Source organism: Hylobates moloch, unplaced genomic scaffold (assembly GCF_009828535.3).
Source record: "Hylobates moloch isolate HMO894 unplaced genomic scaffold, HMol_V3 SCAFFOLD_10, whole genome shotgun sequence".
NCBI classification, from domain to species: domain Eukaryota; kingdom Metazoa; phylum Chordata; class Mammalia; order Primates; family Hylobatidae; genus Hylobates; species Hylobates moloch.
Genome location: NW_026652285.1, coordinates 65,889,600 through 65,912,642, shown reverse-complemented (window position 1 = coordinate 65,912,642; position 23,043 = coordinate 65,889,600). Strand labels below are relative to the sequence as shown.

General features: G+C 39.2%; 1 protein-coding gene across 4 annotated transcripts in view; it reads right to left on the bottom strand.

Annotated features, from left to right (window-relative positions):
- The window catches only part of FAM120A (family with sequence similarity 120 member A), a 114,827-nt gene that overhangs the window by 86,901 nt on the left and 4,883 nt on the right, over positions 1–23,043 (bottom strand). For all 4 annotated transcript variants that reach the window (XM_032164559.1, XM_032164560.2, XM_058445449.1 and 1 more), the window contains exons 2-3: positions 8,273–8,519; positions 3,326–3,408 (exon numbers count right to left, since the gene is read on the bottom strand). In XM_032164559.1, the coding sequence (XP_032020450.1) occupies positions 3,326–3,408; positions 8,273–8,519 (330 nt within the window). The remainder of the gene's footprint in view (positions 1–3,325; positions 3,409–8,272; positions 8,520–23,043) is intronic.

Below are 23,043 nucleotides of genomic sequence, written 5' to 3'. Positions count from 1 at the left end.
TCCTAGCTTTCCTCTCTGCAGATATTACCCAATGATTTAACAGTTGTTCTCCCTTGTGCTTCAGAGCCCGCAGAGTCCCAAAGCAGATGTGCTATTCCTTCAGCACAACCAGGGCTGTGGACAGTCAGGGAGGACTTCGCAATTTCTAACTGATGTAGCTGGTTCAATGACAGTCAAAGAGTTAAAAATTCACAGTGAATGAATGAATGCATGTAGTGAAACTGGTAAAGACACATGTTTTAAAAATGAGTCTAAGGATGCTACTTATCAAGAAAACAAAGAAAAATTCATAGTGCTGCCAACATACTGAAGATTTGGAATCACATAAATTATCAACTACTAATGAATTCCTATCCATGGTATTTTGTGATTTTCATCAGATGGTAAAAAGATGAAATTTTCTCATGATTTTATTGGTTCCCTTTCTAACACAGTATACTGGAAAAATAGCTGTTAAGGACACGTGACTTTGCATCCTCAAGCTTAAGCCTCCTTGGTCCATCCCTTTTATCATATTATATTTGTACTATTTTGCCAAAGCCAAATTTATTATTGTTCACAGAGGGCTGGTGTTCTATGAAGTTAATATCTAATCAATTCAAAGCAACTCTTAAAATGCAATACTCTAATCTTAAACCTCTCATCATTTCAACATAATACAAAAACACAAAGATATTTCAGAAAATAAAACTCAGAATATTATGGAGATACGTAACAACTATCCAAATTTTCAAAAGATGCAATTGGTTTTATAACTGGGAAAAAAGAAAGAGACTAAAATAGCCGGTGGGATACATACAATTCTGCAGCACATCCATCAGTCATGCTCATGGGGAGAAAAACCACATCCAATTTCCCCTATGTATATTAAAATCACTGAAATGGTGCTGCATACAAAAATGTGAATGAAGGGTCAAAACATTAAAGTGAGCCGGGTGTGGTGGCTCACACCTGTAATCCCAGCACTTTGGGAGGCCGAGGTGGGTGGATCACCTGAGGTCAGGTGTTTGAGACCAATATGGCCAACATGGTGAAACCCCGCCTCTACTAAAAATACAAAAATTAGCTGGTGTGGTGGCAGGTGCCTGTGATCCCAGCTACTTGGAAGGCTGAGGCAGGAGAATCGCTTGAACCCTGGAGGCAGAGGTTGCAGTGAGTGTCACTCCATCCTGGGTGACAGAGCAAGACTCTGTCTCAAAAAAAAAAAAACATTAAAGTGGCTAACAAATGCAATTTCTGAACTTATCTCAAAGCCAGGTGCACTTGCATTTCAGGTGTGACTTTAAAATCCCACAACTTATCCAGTCATCTGAAAAATAATTTAGGATTTCTTCTCCAATATGCCAAAAAGTACTCAGCTAATATCAAAATGCATGCATAAAGCTTGATTGGATCTCGATTAAAAAAAAAAAAAACCTATAAATGACTGAAAAAATTTGAATATGGACTTAATATTAAATGATATTAGACACTGCACTCCAGCACGGGTAACAGAGCAAGACCCTGTCAAAAAAATGTTATTAAAGAATTATTAATTTAGTTGATGTCATAAGAGTAATATGATAAAGTAACAAAATGTCCTTATTTTTAGGAAGTGATGGAGCAAGCTGAAGTGGTGGAGCAAGCTGACATTTTCATGGGTAAAGTGTTATATCTGCAACTTACTTCCAAATAGTTTTTGTTAAACAAAACAAAACACAGACATATACTTTATGGCAAAATGTTTATAATTGTCGAACCAAGATGGTGGATATATGGATCCACATTTCTCTATTCTTTCCACATCTTAATACTTAAAGATTTTCTCAACAAAATTTAGGAAAAACACACATGTAATGATGTTATTCACTTGGCAATAGATTGAGCTGGTTTTCCAATAATTCTTCAAACAGCTCTTCTAACCCTGTGACATATGAAGCAGGGCTAGTTTAACTTAGACATACACATATAGCCAGAAACCTTGGGAGTATCTCACTCCTGCTCTTCAAAACAAAATAAATCTTGTAGGAAACAAGCCTTCATTTGTGTCTCACTTATAAAAGCATAATGCTTAACAGATCTACTGAGCACAGGTGCAGTGCTCTGAAGTCCAGCTGATTACACGCTGCATTTCCCCAGTCCGCATTTCAGTCATGGAATCACCAGGAGCTTAGGGTCCGAATGACAGATCACATCACTTCATTCATGAAAACATACAGGAGGGATTCTATGGCCAGAAATGTAATTTCTAACAAGAGGAGAAAAACTAATTTTTGAACAAGAAGTTGAAAACAGTCCATACCAAATCCCTTAAGGGTGAAAAGGATAACATTTTATAGCATGCCAGAGATGAAATAGCAAGGAACAAAATGAAAGGAGGAAAGGAATTCTACTTCAGCTTTTGGGTATCACCAAAGTTAAAGGTAAACTAAAATGTAGGAAGAAAAACTCCCATTTGAAACCAGTGACCAATTAAAATTGTTTATGGAGGGAGGGTAACTATGACAACATTCAAAATTTTACAGCCCTGCGGAAAACACCCAATTTAACCGCCACCCTTTACTGTAAAGAAGCAGTCCCAGGGTGGGAAGCAGATACAAAGTCTAGGTCCCCATCCTCCCAATTCCCCAAGTCAAGAAAGGCACTTGAACCTGACAAATGATCATTACAATCACAGGAGTCACTAACGAGTCCAAGCTGAAGTTTTCCAGTGCCTCGTGCCAATCTCACTCATTACTCCTATGCTCATATCCAACACAGACACTTTCCACTGCAGAATATCAGAGTTAAGTGCCTCCTTTCTGATGTTTATTACTATCACAAACAGGAAGGGAATCAAAAGGGAGAAAAATAATATTAAGTTTTAATAAAATAAAACTTCACTTCTCTAATGAATTTGAGTCTCCCTCATCATCCAAAAAGCTTTATAAACTATTTTATAATTGTAGAAAATTAGTTATGAAATTTATCAACTATGCAAAAGATGTTGCTCTAAGTGACAAGTAACTATACTACCTAGAGAAAAAATTAAAATTTTTAAGTAAGAAAATTAATATATAAAACATCAGCTCAAAGATTTCCTTCTATCTAGGTACACAGCACAAAGAATTCCTTAAGGGAAATTTTCAAGGACATTTATACATTTACCTAACATGTAGGTGTTGAGAACAAGGGATGGTAGCATTGTTGCTTGCTTTTTAAGGCAGTGCAGATCCTGAAATTATGGGAAAACATGATATTGCTAACTTTGTAGCATCACCAATAAAGGGCCTAACATGTTATTAAAGTAATAGCAAACTCACAGTTGATTATTACAAATGCTAGAAAAATAAAGTGAAATTTGTACCTTTAGTGAGGCTAGTGGATGTTCTGGACCAAGTAAACTCCAATGAAAGGAAGCCAGATCTTCATCCGGCAGAATGTGATTTCCTGGAATATAAACATGGATAACATAAAAGCAATCATCTTAAGTAACATAGGGAAACTTTCAAAAGTGCTGCATATTGTCATCTATAGTAGAAAACTTTCAAACAGAAACTGAGAACAACTCTTCATCTCTTAACATAAAGCGACATACAGCAGGCAGAATCTTTGCAGCTGCTTCAAGAATGATGGGAATTTCTAGTGGAGTCCCAACAGCATTCAACCTAAGAATTGCATAAAACTGAAGCAACTTCACAGCACAGTATTAAAAATAAACACCAGTTTGCAAAAGGTCAGTCTGACAATGTCAGGATATCAAATACCAATTAAATTCAAGTTCTCATTTGTTCATGAAATGGCTATGGTTCAAGCTTTCATCTGTTCATGAAATAGCTATGGTTCAAAATTACATAAAAACACCAAATGTGAAATCTGCACAATTATAAAATCTTTCTTAGCAAGATTAAATGACAATGACTGCTGATTGTAACATGAATCAACACCCTTCTCCCATAATTTCCATCACCACCCACAAACATATGTGAAAAGGCCCATCCTACAATAATACTCAAGGGGCCATTAAGCTGCTCATCCTATCACCAGTGCTGTCACAGTCTACAAACAAAACTGTATTCAATTGAGAAACTGTATTTGGGGGGAATACTCAACTTTCACAATAATGTTCATATGCCTGGTATACCTGATCTTTAGTAGGTTAGCTATCTCATTGAAATATTGAAGCAGTAATTTCCTGAATAACCATGATTTTTATAACATTACTTGATCACCTCCACATTATGATAGCAAATTCATTAATTTGCCACTAACAGAACACAAAACAAACTAAGACCATTTGGAATATTGCTACATTATAATATAGGTTGAGCACCCGTAGTCCAAAAATCCAAAATGATGCAAAATCTGAAACTTTTTCAACATCAACATGATGCAAGTGGAAAATTCCACACCTGTGCTCATAAGATGGGTCACAGTCAAAAGGCGGTCAAAATGTTGTTTCCTGCACAAAATTATTTAAAATGTTTTACAAAATTACCTTTAGACTATGTGTATAAGGTACATATTAAACATAAATGACTTTCATGCTGACTTGGGTCCCATCTCTAAGATACTTCATTAGGCATATGCAAATACTCCAAAATACTTCTGGTCCTAAGCATTTCAGACAAGGGACACTCCACCTGTGTTCCAAACACACAAACACACAATCCAGAGGTACTGAACTCCCGTGACGTCCAAATGAGCAAATCTGAACCATAACTGCCCAGGTTTGCTGTGCTTGATATTGTTTTCCCCAGTCAATGGATTGCATAGAATTTCACGGTGAAGAATGAAGTGTCTGGCCGGGCACGGTGGCTCACGCCTGTAATCCCAGCACTTTGGGAGGCTGAGGTGGTCGGATCACGAGGTCAGGAGATCGAGATCAACCTGGCTAACACAGTGAAACCCCGTCTCTACTAAAAATACAAAAAATTAGCCAGGCGTGGTGGCGGTCGCCTGTAGTCCCAGCTACTCAGGAGGCTGAGGCGGGAGAATGACGTGAACCCGGGAGGTGGAGCTTACAGTGAGGCGAGATCGTGCCACTGCACTCCAGCCTGGGAGACAGAGCAAGACTCCGTCTCAAAAAACAAACAAACAAACAAAAAAAGAATGAAGTGTCTGAAATTTTGGAAGCTTCAATTCGAAATAATATTAAGGCAACTCCAACATTAGTAACAGTCCCTGTGAAAAATTGGGTGAAATACTTAAATGAATATTCCAACATTCCTAAAACAAACTACTTTATATAGCTATACTTTCCATTACAGAAGGAAAAAGAAAAATAAGCTTTCTCATTTGAGCACAGTGAAACTTTTCCAGCCTGGCCAACATGGTGAAAATTAGCCAGGTGCAGTGGCACACACCTGTAATCCCAGCTACTCAGGAGGCTGAGGCATGAGAATCGCTTGAACCTGGGAGACAGAGGTTGCAGTGAGCCAAGATCGCACCACTGCACTCCAGCCTAGGCAACAGAGAGAGACTCCATCTCAAAAAACAACAACAACAACAAAAACTCAGGAGCTTACCTATAACTTCACTAAGCTTTTTGAAGAGATTCCAAGCCCTAAATTAAATTGACAACACATTGCAATTGATTTTGTTTTTCATTTATTTTAAAACTTCACAAACTAACAAGCTAGAAAAGTATCAGCTGGCATCATCTTCCAAATACCATATTCAATGTTTCTTAAACAAGATAAACAAGTATTCTTCCATTTTTCAAATGAACTAAGGCATCCATATTCTAAGAGCATATGATTTTCACATTCAAAGTCAATTAATATGCCAAGTTATTTTGCATAGCATTTAAGCAAACATGGAACTTTCCATATAATGTGCCACCCCCATAGTCACTTTTAACATCAGAGGAAATATCCTTTTATATTTTAATATTTGAAAATATATTTAAAAGATTAGTTTTAATCCACAAATCCCCAAAGGCACAAGAGTTCCCTTACTAAGCACTGTATTTGAGATTAGATCCAAACAAACACAAGCTGTGAAATCACAATTTTGTTGACTGACTCATATAGTAAAACATGAAATGCTTTCACAAAATAATATATAAAAAATTACATGGCCAGGCGCAATGGCTCATGCCTGTAATCCCAGCACTTTGGGAGGCTCAGGCAGGTGGATCGCCCTGAGCTCAGGAGTTGGAGACCAGCCTGGCCAACATGATGAAACCCTGTCTCAACCAAAAACACACAAAAAAACTAGCCGGATGTGGTGGCATGCACCTGTAGTCCCAATTACTTGGGAAGTTGAGATGGGAGGATCACTTGAGCCTGGGAGGCAGAGGTTGCAGTGAGCCGAGATTGTACCACTGCACTCTGCTCTAGGCAACAGAGTGAAAACCTGTTTCAACAAAAAAAAAAAAACGCTGGGCGCGGTAGCTCACACCTGTAATCCCAGCAAAGACAGAGGTGGGTGGATTGCTTGAGCTCAGGAGTTCAAGACCAGCCTGGCCAACATGGTGAAACCCTGTCTCTACTAAAAATACAAAAATTAACCGGGCGTGGTGGTGGGCGCCTGTAATCCCAGCTTTCGGGAGGCTGAGGCATGAGAACTGCTTGAACCATGGAGGCGGAGGTTGCAGTGACTCAAGATCACACTACTGTACTCCAGCCTGGGCAACAAAGCAAGACTCCATTTAAAAAAAAAATTTGTCCAAAGATATCTTAAAGATGAAAACTTGAAAAGCACAGCCTCTGCAGCCCATGGGCTGGCAGTTTGCTGATCTTTCAAAGTTAATCTTTCCCTGCCCAGTCCCCATTTTCTGGTAAGGTTTCTAGGAGGTCTGTTGGGTATACATCCTACAGCTTATTGACTTAAAATGTACTCTCCTTTGAGACCAATTGGGAGAAAGAGAAATCAATAGCGCAACTGTTTTGATACTGAATATTGACAAGTGTCTCTTTGAAATAAAGAACCAGTCCCTCCAAAAAAATAAAAATAAATTGTGACTCCTTACAATTTCTAGTTGTGTAAAACTGTTTTGGAATGTTTATAAAAATCTTTCTGATAACTAGGCATTTCTAAAAATAATCTACAATATAATCCCCTCTTGAACAGGACTGGATTGGACTGCTAGCCTCTACAGAATATATACTGCAAGGGAGCACAGTAACTGAGCACTAGAGACCACACAGCTTCCCAAACTGACCTTGTGTGTCCAAAACAGCCCCAAATCCCATCAGATTCATGGATACTAATCACAGGAGTGCCTCCCTCCAAAACATGTTTACTTATATTTGGACACAATTGTTATAAACTGTAAGCAAACTAGAGCTGGATATTAAAGTAGGGTGAGACAAGCACAATGAAAGCATAAGAAAGGGTAGCTGACAAAAGAGCAAAGAAAGAAAACACACAATGCAAATATAAAGTGACTGACAAATATATTACCTCTTGGGAATTTTTTTTTTTTTTTTTTTTTGGAGACAAAGTCTCACTCTGTCGCCCAGGCTGGAGTGCAGTGGCGCGATCTTGGCTCACTGCAACCTCCGCCTCCCTGGTTCAAGCCATTCTTGTGCCTCAGCCTCCCAAGTAGCTAGGATTATAGGTGCCCGCCACCATGCCCAGCTAATTTTTGTATTTTTAGTAAAGACAGGGTTTCACCATGTTGGCCAGGCTGGTCTCAAACTCCTGACCTCAGGAGAGCCACCCACCTCGGCCTCCCAAAGTGCTGGGATTACAGGCATGGGGGAATTATTTTTAATTAAAGAAAATTAAAATATAATATCATAGTTAAAACAAGATTGTGTCCTTTCTGGGTATTCAGCATAAGGAATTCCTCCAAGGAAATTTTTTAAAGACATGTATACATTTACTTAAAATGTAGGTGTTGGAAACAAGGTACGATAGCTTATTTTTGTTTCTCTTTTAAAGTAGTGAGTGTCCCCAAAATGAGGTGAAAACATAACCGTTCTAACCCCATAGCATATTTTCTTCTACTATAAACACAATTTATGTCAAAGGTTTAAATGTCTAATTTAAATAGTGACCATGTGTTGACATCTGTGATTTAGAATGTTAGTTTTCCAAAATCTTAAATGAGTTTTTTCACAAAATTAATCTGAACAATTCCTGGATAGAACAATACCTCAACAAACACTTAAGAACAAAAGTAGCACATTAGCTATGCCAAAAAATAATACGAAGCAAGGAATGCTAAGGAAGAGCCCACGCCTTGGTTCTTTTCAATGTGAGATACATATCCAAAACATTCAAGCACAGAAATACTTAAAAGATCAATGTGCTTATCATATGGTCACTCCCTTATAAAATATTTTCACACTGCTCCACCTACCTAAGAGAGCAGCAAAAATAGGAAAACGATTTGGATTCAGGTCCAGTTGCTTGGCAACTTCATGCATCAGATATTGGCTTGTGGTGAGACTTTTCCCGTTCCGGCTCAGTTTTAGGGCATGGGCACTGAAATAGTAGGGGATGTTGCACAGTGCATAATCAGAGTCATACGCAACCAAGCCATGGAAACCATTCTCTCTGCAGAAACCAATCACTTCCTGATGGTGATCCTCGATGCTCTGTGCAACCTGGCAAACGAGAAAAAAACTTCATCAGATGTAGGGTAACACTGTAGCAACAAGCTCAATAAGCAGAAATGTTTGCACAGAAGCTGAAAAATCACATTTATGAAAACTATCCATGAAAGCCAAACAGTCAAAAAAATGCCATAATAAAGTTTGCAACACATTGCTCCACCAAGAAATTTCTGTGGAAAATCGCATTTGAATCATCTCCTGTCAGTAACTTATGATCCCATCTAGACTGCAAATCAATTTTCAATTCTTATCAAGCTCAAAGATCACCCTGCTTGAAAATACACAAAGCCAGCTGACCCCATGACAGTATTTTCAAGAAAGAGAGGGGGAGAAAGACACAAGAAAATAAAGAGGTGGGAAAGAAGGAGACAGAAAGAAGCCACCCACTGTCAATGAAACTAAAACAATTTCTTCAAAGTAGATCAAATGTGTCAGGTGAAATCGTCAGAATTTAAAAAATAAAATAAAAGTATGATCCCTCAGCCTACCTGTCAACCAGTTCTTATCCTCCTAAGGCCTTCCACACGTGGAGACCATAAAAGGACGCACACATTCACCCTCAGTGTAACTGCCACAGGCTTATTCTATGTCCCACACACTATGTCAGGACTAGATCTATATCAACTGCCTTTTCAGTGATGAAAAAATCTAAGACACCCTCTTTACTTCTGCTGAATCCCCACTGTAACATCCACAATACCTCGGATTTCCACAACACACGGAGCAGGCAGAGAAGCAACACCTTTGAGAAGTCAAAGTCCTCTGGGCTCTCTCTAGTCCAAAAAATATACCAAAACACCTGGAAAAAATGTTCTAAATGATTTACAGTCCAGGACCACCAAATTCTCTCCTGCTGTTTCACATATTCATTAATCCAACTAAAATTCTGGCAGGTTTTTTGTTTCTACAATGGATAAGGCAATTTTGAGAACAGAATTTTAAACTAAATTAGGTGATTCCAATAACAATGGAGTATTAACTCTCCACAGGGCCTTGGAGGAGAAAAATGTGTGCCACCCTTAACCCTAAGTTTTTAAAACTACTGTCCAATGTGTGGCTACATTGACAGAAAGTTTTTATTAAATTAAATTCAAAATTAAGTTAAAGTATACAGTGATCACAGGAGACCAGAAGCTAACATACTAATTGGACAGCACAGAACATTCTCATTACGTCAGAAAATTCTACTGGACATCACTGTAGAGTTGACCTCACTTCTCACCAACTTTCATAATAAAAGCAGTCACCACATTTTGTTGGAAGGTTAGCTATAATGAAATCTCACTGAGAGGCAAAGCAAACCTTTTCAAGATGCATACGTAAAAGAAGAAATCACTTTCTGAATTCTTGGTAAATATTTCAATAAAAACATTTTACTTAATAAGAAAAAAACAAAACAACATCCAATCAGTCAAATAACATTCTATTCTTTAGAATAAGAAATGCCATTTTATCCCTCAATCTAAAAACACTGTATACCAGCTAAAACAGAATAGATTTTTTAAAAATCTAAAATTAGGCCTGCTTCATCCTCTCACTTCTGGAAATGGTAATTTCTAATCCAAGTTCTTTACCTCAAATCTTTTTATTACGTACAACTTTACATTTACAGTGATTTTTAAACTATTTTAAAATCATTAGAAATTACTGGCTTTTTTCCAGACATCTTTAATAGTTAAGTCTGTACACTCTATTAAGAGACACGAAAATGAAAGGAGACAGCAAGTGACCACTCCCTTCTTGGCTCACCCTCCCTCACTCCTCCAAGGAGATCTAGAAAAGGCAGCTTGTTCCTTAGATTCACACATGTTGGGAAGGAAGCTGGGCAGAACTAAAACAGAGGCTAAAAGGAGGTGAGAGCCCAGCCCTGCCCACCTCCATCAGCAGGGAGTTCAGAGACAGCCAGCACTAATCTCCAGCTTCACAGGATGGTGAACAACGCCTGGGTTAGAAGGGGCTGCTGGCCCACGGTGGAAGCAAAGCCATCTCACAAGAAGTGGCTTTCTAACCAAGACCTGAAAGGAGGGGCTGGCCCTGGGCAGGACCTCCAAGGAGAATATCCATGGAGCATGGGCAGGGGACGTACAAAGGTCAGGAAATGAGCCTGGCCTGTTGCCTGGGCAGAGCGACCCACTGTGCTCCGACCCTGGGATCAAGAGGAAAAGCAGGGGATGATGAAGTCTGAGAGTAGCAGGGATCAGGTCTAATCTGGCAGCTTTCAAGTAATGCTGTCAGTGTTGTAAAACAGCAGGCAATATATTTCAAGAGCTGTAAAACGTTCACACTCTTTAACCCGGTAACCTCACTCCAGGAAATAGAGCCTAAGAAACCAATTCACTAAATAAAAAACATTAGAAGCATAAAAAGGATCACGGTAGACTCCTAAGGGAAAAAAATAAATTACGGAGACAGACACAGCCACTACACTGTACTGTGGAGAAACAGAAAAAGCTTAGGATAAAATATCAAACAAAAGCATTTCAGAATACAGTATCACATATACACAACTATGTAAAACTTCGTTTGTGGTAAAAGGCTGGAAAGAAAAAGGCAAAAGTCAACATAGTTGTAATCAGGGTGGTGGAATTGTGCTTTAAAAATCGCTTTTTAAAAGAGAAAAACCTAATGAAAAGCTGAAGAAGTACTATCATAAAGCATACCTACACTCTGGTCATCTCTCTGCTACAGCACTTTGGACAAACTACCGTTCTTTTACACGTATGCCTCTCCAAGAGGACCAGGGGCACAGCTTACGCATCTTCATGTCAAGGGTCTAGCTTGGTGCTGGCAGCCAGCAAGCACCAAAAAAAATTAAAAACTGCCCCAGTTTGGTGTTGCATTTCACGGTTCCCCAAAGATTCCTTAAATTAGCAAATTAAAACTAGTAAGATACAGTCTATCCAGTACAGGCCAATATCCAGTAGAACCTCATAAAACAAAGGTGGTAGCCAGGCGCAGTGGCTCACACCTGTAATCCCAGCACTTTGGGAGGACGAGGTGGGTGGATCACCTGAGGTCAAGGAGTGTGAGACTAGCCTGGCCAAAATGGTGAAACCCCGACTCTACTAAAAATACAAAAAAATTAGCCAGGCATGGTGGCGGGAGCCTATAATCCCAGCTACTCGGGAGGCTGAGGCAGGAGAATCTCTTGAACCTGGGAGACAGAGGTTTCAGTGAGTCAAGCATCACACCACTGCACTCCAGCCTGGGTGACAAGAGCGAAACTCCATCTCAAAAAAAAGAAACAACAAAAAAAAAACACAAAAAAACAAAGGTGGCATGTGGGGCTTTCCACAATTACCTCCTTCCTCCACCCATAACAGAATTACCTATTCACTCAGAACACTTGATTTTAGATTGGCATTAAAAAGCAAATAATAATTCAGTACAACTCTAATTTACAAATGATTAACCACACCATAATCCTTCCCAAAACCAGACAGAGCATTAAACAAACATCTGACTGCTAGAATTTGTGTCCTAAAGCAAAAGATAAAGGACCACACCCATGAACACAGCTTCACACCTGCAGCAAAGGTAGGACCTCTCCCAACCTGGCCTCAGCCCATCTTTCCCATCCCAAGTCTCCTGAGTAAAGAGGGTGGGTGGGGGGAAATCGGAGTCTACGCTCCAGCTCTGCCCCAGATACCCAACCTGCCAGGACAACCTCCCCAACAACCAACGTAAAATCTCAGATCTCTACATTCCTTCAACTTCTAAAATTCTAGAACTCTTTCCTCTCGTTAAAATTAATTGTGCTTTTATCTGAGGAAATGCAACCTGGCATTAAAAACCACAAGAGTAACAGAGAGGATGTCCTTTTCCATGGATGAATAATGGAAGTGTGGTTCCGCAGTTATTCAATGGGGGAAATTGGGGGGTGACAGCAGATCTGGCAAAGAAAATCACAAAAAACTCTGAATGAAAGAGTTCAAAGTCGATTGCCTAGGGGTGGTAGGAACAAGATGACTCTGCATTTGTCGAAACTCATACAATTGTACATCACACGGAATAAACTTTAATGTATGCAAATGAAAAAACAAATCAACCAGGGTGTCAGGGGATGCCAGGGTAGAATGCAGACTGACAAATGTATACAATTGTATTATAAAATGTATGAAATAGCCTCACTGAAACTGAGTGGGGAGAAGGAACTGCCTGAGTACCTGGGAAACAGTGCACTGGACTTGTTTAAGTATGCCTCCCAGAATCTGCATTAACAATTCTGAAATTACTTTGCAGGAACACTAGGGTTAAAGCAAATGCTCTAAGAGCCAGGTCCTCACTGTCAGAGAAAGAAACTACAAATAATCATGCAAAAGGAGAAGGCTAGAATGAACCTCGTGGTGCTGCACTAGCCATGAGACATCAGTGAGAACCGGCGTTCAGGTGAAAATACACACATAGGTGGGTACAGAAACAATGGAAGATCTGGTGTTCACACAGTTCTCCTTACGCGGACCCCCAAGCAGCAGTAGCACCTGTAGCTGTCAGCTATGAGGGCCTAGACACAGAGACACCCCAGCAGCAGGACCCCACCAGTGCCCAGACCAAAGTTTCCAGGCATCTTCTCCATGACAAAGAACCGGGGCTTCTCTTTGGAGACAGCTGACACTGGAGCAGGAAAACACAAGGTGCACCTAAAGCATCTCGTAGGTCCAGAAAGCAAGGAAGCACTCCCAAAACAAAAGGATGGCATGGGTCACACGGGCCAACCCAAGAGAGCTCCCAAAGCCAGAGCCAGGACAATGCGAGCAAGGATAAGGCAGAGCTGGATATAACCCCAAGTGAATTGATTATGACCCTATAAAAAGAGGACAGGAGCCCATAATGATATAAATAAATGATTAAATAAATGAAGGGGGAAGAGACACATTTTCCCTACAGAAGAATTCAAATAATACCATACGATTTTCCCCCCAGCAGGTAGAGTTTAACACTATCCCCTTTGAATGTGGGCTGGACTCAACTACTGCTTCCAAAGTATGAGCATGTTATAAATAAGCAAAAGGAAAACTGGTCACTGCAGAGCAAACACCCGCAGAGAGCTCCTTACCCAAGCAACCAAGGTCGGCGTCGTCCAGTGCTAAGCCGAGTCAATGCCATGTGCCATGTGGGGTGCTGAGAAGCGCCCTGCACCTCTGGGCTATTCTTCTCCCAAACACACAGCCATAATTTAATATAGAGAAAGCATCAGACAAACCCAAATCGGGGACATTCTATAAAACACCTGATTAGTACTCCTCAGAAGTGTCAAGATCACCAAAGACAAACAGAAAAGCTGCCCCAGAAGACTGGGGATAGAGGACATTAGGGGTCCTGACCAGGGTCCCGGAACAGAAAAGGACACTGGTGGGAAACAGATGAAATCCAAATGAAGTCCATAATGAAGTTCACAGTAGTCTACCAAGGCTAGTTTCTTGGTTTAGATCACTGTGCCAGCTAGCAGGAAGTGAACGTTCCCTGGAAGCTGAGTGAGGGATTTTCGGGAAGTCTGTACTACCTTTGCAAATTTTCTATAAAATTATTCCAAATAAGTTTATTTTTCTAAAAAAAAAGAGTCAATATTCTAGAAGACAATACATCAGCTGAAAGACTATTTCAAACCACTTTATCAGATGAACAAAGTGTAACAGGCAGGTGAAAAATAAATCCTGGCCTAAATGCAAGTTTCAAAAAGCCTATTATATAAAAACAGAAATCTTCCCACAGGTAGTCCAGTTGAAAGAAACAGGAAAACCTACAAAGTATGGAATTTGGTTACCAATTAATTTATGAGTGAATAAATGCAGTCAAACTACTAAGAATATTCGTAAGAGGCCCAGTAAACAATTCCTTAAGATTTAAGTCAAGGAAAGCCTGGTTAAAAATCTGATCAAGGATATGAGCAGGGGTAAAAAGATGATACAATGCAAGGTTTGGGTGGGAATGGAAAAAAGATTCTGGGTTGCATCAAAATAACTTACAAGGCAGTTATTTAATTAAGAATAAACATTAAGTACTGGGCTGAAGCTTTGGTCTGACAGGCTTGAGCTCCCCTGCTGTTCATCTGGTCTTCTGAAGCTCCTTCCTGTTTTCTCTTCTCCTGTACTAAGCTACTCTCTCACTCTTATTTATCTGCTTCTTCTCTTCCCTGGCCTTCCAACGCCTGGCTTGGACTGGGCATAATACAATGAAATGTGTACTTCTAGTTCTTAATGTTAATTTCAGAAGTGAGTTAAAACTATTAAACACAATGTTGAGATTATTTGATTTTGAACCCCCTCGAAGAACAAAATCACGTGAAAAATTAAGCCCTGAAAACACTTACTTACAGGTAGCCCTTGGGTAAAGTCACCCACCAGAGGTAAATCAGACTTCGAACTATGAGCTGCCTCCTTGCTGAAAGTCCCAGGCTGGTAGCCACTGAAAGTATCTGCCATTTTAAAAGCACCAGGCCCTGATTAATTTTTGTCATGGCTACCATTTCCACTCTATCAAAATGCAAGCTTCAAGATTAAGGAAGTGAAACTCTAAAACTCCTTCTGTAAACAACCCCGAGGAGCATTCGGCTTTAGCTCTTGTGAAGTGATGAGGTGGCTAGTGTCCAATACAACACTCTAACCTGAGGCAGCCAGCATGGGAATCACAACACTTCTCAGCTTCTTCCTCCCTGTGTACCCCTCCTCCCCAAGAAATATGGTAGGTGTCATTAGTGTTGACAAGTTTAAGAAGTGGCAAAAGGGCCCGTTTCTGGTCTCAAGAAAGTACTCTGTACTTCATTTACGATGATAATTTTATGCCACTATAAATCCTAGGTAAATCTTTTCATCTCAGTAGTTTTATATTTCATCATTAAAAAGGCAGATATATCAAAACTCAGGACTTTTACAAAGAATAATGACTAAAAAACTCCCAAACTTACTTGGCAAGTTTAATTTTTATTAATTCTGAAACACAGCTACAGGAAGACCCCACAAGAAGAAAAACTTGACACTGTTACTTACTCCTAGTCTCCAGTGAAGAAACACTTCTACAATGAGGTTTGTGTCTCTGGCACCAGGTGGGTGAACTCCACTGCCTACTTTAATACTTTCTGTACTTCTATTTCTTCATCTGTAAGAATAATAGTATTCCTCTATCTCATAGGGTAGCTGCGATGATTAAACATACTACATGTAAACAGCTCAGAAGCATTCACAAATAATAAGCACTTGACAAATGTCAGTTACTATGTACTTTTAAGGAAGCTACATAAAAAGGTTTCTTTATACTTTTCACACAGGACCCGAAACACTATGGGTTCTCATACATATATTTTCTGACACTAGGAAAACATACCATTAATGTGGTTTTTCTTCAGATAATTTTACACCAGTTCAGGGAACAATGTGACACATCCTCCAGCCAGCTAGCTGATTTAGAAGATATAAAACAACCTGATCATAAGAGCGTATAGGTCCACCTAAATTATTTTGTTTTAAAAAACAACTACCAAAAAGGTAGTCTTCGGCCTCTTCCCAATGGGCAGTCAATAGCTACGAAATGGGAAAAACTAACAGTGAAGCTTCTGTTCCCTACTCTAGTCCAAATGAAGAATGAGAACATTAAAAAAAGTCAACTCCAGTTTGGCGGCAGATTTTTGTTGCTGTTTAAAGAGCAATTTAAATGTTATGACACATAGCAGCAATGCCTCTAAAAAGAAATCTCTCTTCAGGTAAGCTGAAATCATAGCTGAATAAGCTTATCTTATATATCTCATTTAGAATAAATGAGAATTGGGTACAGTGATCTTAAAAACAAGGAAAAACATTTCTTAAAATAAGGGAGTGGGACATGAAAAGATGCTCAACTTCACTCATTATTACAGAAATATAAATCAAAATCACTATGAGACACTGAATACCTCACACCCATTAGGATGGCTACTCTTTTTTTAAAAAAGAAAATAACAAATATCAACAAGAATATATGGAGAAAAACAGATCCCTTGTGCATTGCTGGTGGGAATGTAAAACAACGTGGCCTCTTGGGAAATAGTATGGTGATTTCCTCAAAAAACTGAACACAGAACTACCCTATGATACAGCAATTACACTTCTAGGTTGAAAAAATGGGTCCGAAGAGATGTCAGTACACTCATGTTCACAGCAGCACCATTCACAATGACAAAAAGGATGAAACCCAAGTGTCCATCCACTGATGAATGGATAAACAAAATGTGGTCTATCCAATACAACAGAATGTTACTGAGCCTTAAGGAGGAAATTCTGACATGTTACAGCATGTATGAACCTTGAAGACATTGTGTTAAATGCAGTAAACCAGACACAAAATTGCATATATTGTATGATCTCATTATATGAGGCTCACAGGGTAGACAACTTCAGAGACTGAGAGGAGAATGGCGGTTACCAGGAGCTGGGACATGGAAGAAATGGGGAGTTACAGTTTAGTGGGTATATAGTTTCAGTTTGGGATGAGGAAAAAATGCTGGGAATGGATGGTGGTGATGGTTATACAACAATGTGAATACACTTAATGCCACTGGGACCAGGCGTGGTGACTCACACCTATAATCTCAGTACTTTGGGAGGCCAAGGGTGGTGAGTCACTTGAGGTCAGGAGTTCGAGACCAGCCTGGCCAAGATGGTGAAACCCTGTCTCTACTAAAAATACAAAAATTAGCCGGGTGTGGTGGCAGGCGCACGCCTGTAATCCCAGCTACTCAGGAGGCTGAGGCAGCAGAATTGCTTGCACTCAGGAGGCAGAGGTTGCAGTGGGCTGAGATCACGCCACCGCACTCCAGCCTTGGTGACAGAGTGAGACTTCATCTCAAAAAACATATATATATACTTAATGCCACTGAACTGTACATTTAAAAATGGTTAAGTTGGTAAATTTTATGTTAGGCGTATTTTACCACCATTTTAAGAAACAATAATAATAAAAAGAAGGGTATCTCCCTGTCTTCTCAGAAGGCCTAGGTGCTTGGCTCCAAAATTAACTTCCTACTTGTAAAAAGGCAGAGTTTTCCTTTTCCTTTGATTAATGACAATTAGGACGTATGTAATAGTTTGTATCCGCCAGGCTGTATCAAAGGGTGACACTTCCTTTTTGCTTTTGCAATCTCTTTAGCACACACTGCTTGTGATGTGATCACAGTCTGGTTCAATGGTTATTCAATAATACAGGTTAGTGTCCTTTACTGAAACACTTAAGACCAGAAGTGTTTTGGATTTCAGGCTTTTTCAGGTTTTGGAATATTTGTTATTATGCTTACCAGCTGAACATTCTAAATTCAAAAATCAAAAATCAAAAATGCTCCAGTGAGCATTTCCTTTGTGTATCATGCTGGTGCTCAAAAAGTTTTGAATTTTGGAGCATTTCAGATTTGGGATGCTCGAATTATAAAAATGCTTGATTTTTCCCTCTAAAAATATTAATAATAATAACAATAAAGGAGTGGATGTCATAAAAGAAATGCAAATTAAACTTTACAAACTTTAAAAATAAAAAAAAATGATAAAAGGAGGAAACATCCACATTATTTGTATTCAGAATCTATTTAGCCTACTCTAGTAATCTAATGACTCAGCTAAATCCTAGTAATATCATTCTTATTAAAATATCATTCCAAAATCTAAAACATAAAATTTCAATTTTCATAATTTAGGAAAAAGAACCTCAGGTTGATACTATTTATTTCAAGATAGTAACACTTGCAAACTCTTCATAGGCCCAGGAAATTAAAACACCTCATTCACGGAGTCTAGTGACCCCCTCCAACAGTCTGGGCTGGCTTGTTACTACTATTCATAAATGTTCTCCAGCTCAGAGGATGAATGATGTACTTCAGACCTGTGAAGTCAACCCTCCAGCAATAAACCCTCTAGTATACTTCCCTGCACTAACCAGTAAAACACCAACATGGTAAATTCATCCTTTCAAGAAAGTTAATTGATTCCAGAGACAACTGAGAAATGCCAAATGACTGGGGCACAAAAGTACAATTTCTAAATCACAGATCCTAAACTCCATAATGCAGATTGACCATCACCTCTGCAAATACTACAGTGGGTCAAGTTCAACTCTACACTGTCCCCTAAGATGCCTAGAAACAATATGTGATAAAGCCAGGTGTAACAACAGGAAAGGTGGCTAAATGCAGCCCATTTCCCGAAGCAGTCACCCATTTTATGCCCTCAACACATCTCCTAAGTTAAGAAGCATAAAAGGCTTATTCAAAGATAAAAGCTCTGCACCAGGTGGCCAAGCTGACACCAGTGATTTTGGAATTAACTCTACGGGAACTTTAAAACTTCTGCTTCCTACCATCTTTCTGCCATCACACTTCCTTGCCTGTAACTGGTGATTCATATCCATTTATCAAATTTTTTCTGAGCATGTACTACACATCAAGTATCATTCTAAGAGCTGGATAACAGGCAAGGTCTTCATCAGATTTACTTCTAGAGAAAACATAAAAATAAGCAAAAATGGGGCCAGGCACAGTGGCTCATGCCTGTAATCCCAGCACTTTGGGAGGCCAGGGCGGGTGGATCACGAGGTCAGGAGTTCGAGACCAGCCTGGCCAACATAGTGAAACCCCGTCTCTACTAAAAATACAAAAATTAGCTGGGCATGGCATGCCTGTAATCCCAGCTACTTGGAAGGCTGAGGCAGGAGAATCGCTTGAACCCGGAAGGTGGAGGTTGCGGTCAGCCAAGATTGTGTCGCTGCACTCCAGGTTGGGCAACAGAGTGAGACTTCGTTTCAAAAAAAAGCAAAAATGAAATAAATGATGAACTATATGGAGACATTTAGATAATTTAAGAATATTTTTATCTGAACTGTGATTCATTTAAATACCTGTTTTATTTAGAAAATTGTGCCTATAAATCTACTGGAAAGTAGTCTAATTTTTCAAATCCTAAAATCTCTCTTCTTCATATTACATGATATTTGACATTTATTCCTATGGTGTAGTGCTTATTAAGGTTGGAATGTGTAATATGTGTTAATTAGTTTCTTCCTATTCATATAAATTTCAGAAAACTAAAATGAAGAACAATGTCGATCTAAACATGTTAGACATAGGAGGAAGTATGCCTGTGTGTATTTCGATTCAGAAAATAAAGTTGTAGTTTTGATTACTTTCTTCCTGGTATACTTGGACATCTCTATTGCAAACATTTATATGACTTTACAAAGGCATAAGGCTTAGAATTCTTTGATTTGCTCATACCAAGATTTCCTTACCTTGGCACTACTGGTATTTTGGGCCAGATTATTCTTTGCTATGGGGGCTGTTCTGTGCACTGTAGAATGTTTGGCAGCATCCTTGGCCACCACCCAATAGATGCCTTCAGTTAACATCCTCCCCCAGCTGTGACAACCAAAAATGCCTCCAGGCACTGCCAAATGTCCCCTGCCAAATGTCTCAACTGTCAACCCTACTTGAGAGCCACTCACAGGTCTTCACTGAGTAAACATTTTGTTCTACAGTATTAAAGAAAGTTCCAAACAAGAAAAAAAGGATTTAAATGAACCTCCTCAACCCAGAGGCTATAGGCTCCCTGAAGGTTTCCTTCCTTTCCTATTCTGTTCACTCTTCCAGGCTTGGGCATTAACATGTGCTCAAACATTTGCGCCTGTTAATGCCTAAGAATTAATCACCATTGGGAACCAGTCAGAAAAGAGAGTATGAGAAATTTAAGATTAAAAAAAAAAAAACAAATCTTAAGTAACGGCCATTGATCCAGATTTTGAAATAATTTAATTTGTCTGGCTATATAATGGAATGCAGCAAATATTCTGATTAGAGTTGAGTGCCTATGCTAAGCATAAGGGGGTAAGAGAGGAGTAAAACAGTCCCTGGCCTCAAGGAGCCTACGGGTGGCTGGGGGAGGTAAATATGCAGTTATGCAGGTAGGTGCAATACAACAGACTAGAATGTCCACTGCAAACATACACCATGCTGTGTATGTATTCCCGGTCCACTTTTTCAAATATCAAGAGATTCCATGAAGAAGGCTGGCATTTGACATGGGCTTTGAAGTATGAGTAAAATTTTGATGAGCAAAAGTAAGACACAGTACAGTAGTTAAACAAGAGGGAATGACATAAGCAGAAGCTGGATATTTCTTGGGGAAATAGTGACCAGTTGGGTTGGGAACATTTTAAAAAGTACAGTAGAGGGATTGTGAAACATTAAGTAAGGTCAAATGAGTTCAGGTCGCAGGAAGGTCTACAAGTCTGAACAAGGAATTTGGACTTAATGGTTTTGTTCAAGTCCCAACAGGAGAGTGACCTCCCTGAAGATGTGGCCATCTACCCTACCAAAGCTGTGCAAGATTAGTTTCACTGGGGACCAGGGGTAGGTGCAGAGGCCATTCTGACTGCTACCTACAGTAATACAAAAGTGTAATGACATGGAAGTTACCTATAGTATATGCCTTGCATTCTATTTTTCATTCTATTTTACTCTCTGTTATTTTTAAGTAATGGCAAACACCCAATAATTTGGTTTCACAACCCACTGAAGGGTTTGCAAAGCATTTCTTCGACCTTTTGGGTAAATATGGTGAATTCAAATGTTGGGGGTACTGGAAAAAAGGAAGAGTATAACAGTTAAGTAGGAGACTACTGAGCCAGAATTGGCCTGGTGTGTCATTATTCTAGGGACTGGGAGGATGGGATGCTGGAATAGCAAGCATGACTCTATGGTGGTAGAGGGTTTAACTCTGAAGTGAGTGATCATGAAGTTCAAGCTAGTTACAGCTAAAAAGGAAGCCAACAGAATGGGAAAAGAGAAATGGCGGAAGGCAAGCAGGGGACAGACAGTGGCAGCGGCAAGGAGTGACAGGGACACAGTGTTCAGAAGTGTTAAAGGTGGGGTCACTTTTCTCACTAATTATATAGTCCAAGCTCTGGAGTATCTAAAGTGCAATTAGAAATTCACTCCAGTTGCAGAATCAGGATGCCAGATGAGAGAGGTGAATAGTCAGTGTCTGTGTTGATGGGACACAGTATCAACAATATATAAGTATGTAAAACCAGGTGCTGAAGTCTTTGAGGGCAGTGAGGCTGTGCCTTGGAAATGGTGAGATGTTGAATAAACATGTGGTTAGCACTCACCTCAAAAGATGTAATATTGAGAAGTATATAATGAAGAATATACTATGGAAGTGGCCAAGAGGATTGTGGCATTTAAGGAAACATCATATTGCAGTAACCCCAGGAAATGGAAGCATTTTGATCACTGAAAAATGTTCAAGGAGGCAGACAGGAAAAGACAGAGTGGTTTTTGATAGGTTTAATTTTAAAGTAAAAAAAAAAAAAAAAAGGAAGAGATTTAGATGACCATGATAATTGTTGATAAAGATCAGTGCTCAAATAACAAATTGGTGGCACAAGAGCTGAAGCTAACTTAGAACCAAGTTTAAAATGGAATAATTTTAAATAAAATCTGGGTTTCTGGCTTTCTTGCAAAGTCTGAAGTTCTGGCAATGTTGACTCTATGGTCCTACATGGCTTTTAAAATGTGCATACCTTTGGCTCTACTGTGTGTATATATCATGTGTATGCCATCTGTCAGGGTTGGATAAATTATGGAATACTATTTAGGGACTAAAAAGACTTAGAGCTCTAAGTATAGACATGGAAAGATTTCTTACAAATAAAAAAGCAAACTGCTGAATAACGTATAGTGCGATCACATTAATGTGAAAAAATAGAACTATATTATAATAATATATATTATATAACTTAAGACATAAAATGTATGGCCTACACAGCCACTGTGGAAAATATATGGCAATTCCTTAAAAAGAAAAACAGAATTACCATATGACCCAGCAATTCTACTTCTGAGTATATACCCAAAAGAACTGAAAGCAGGAACTCGAACAGCTCTTTGTATACCATGCTCATAGAAGCATTATTCATTATTCACAATAGTCAAAAAGTGGAAGCAACCCAAGTATCCACCAGTGGATGAATGGATAAACAAAATGTGGTACATATACACAGTGGAGTATTACTTAGCCTTAAAAGTTAAGGAAATTCTGACACAATCTACAACATGAATGAACCTTGAAGACATTATGCTATGTGAATTAAACTAGTGACAAAAGTAGTACAATAGAGAAATATATACAATGACTAGTTTGAGGTATAATATGGTCAGTTTTGAACCTTAAAAATCTTCCAGTCAATTAAAGGTCCTTAAGAATAAGATATACTGTCAGTGTCCAGGATCTATTGATGGACATTTTTCTTCTGAATAGAAACATGACTGTTCCTATCCTAACTAGAAAATATAGTAGAAGCAGTTAGCTATCGTAATTGACCTGGGGGTGAATTGTAGGTAGGCACACCCACAAAGTATTCTTACACAAAGAAGCTGAACTTTGACTTTAGCACTCCACTTCCGTCTTGAGGTTACTAATGACTTGTCCCCAGATGTCACTTAATCACTAGATCCTGTTTTTTCACATGTAAAATGGGGTAACAAAGCACTCTGAGGATTAAA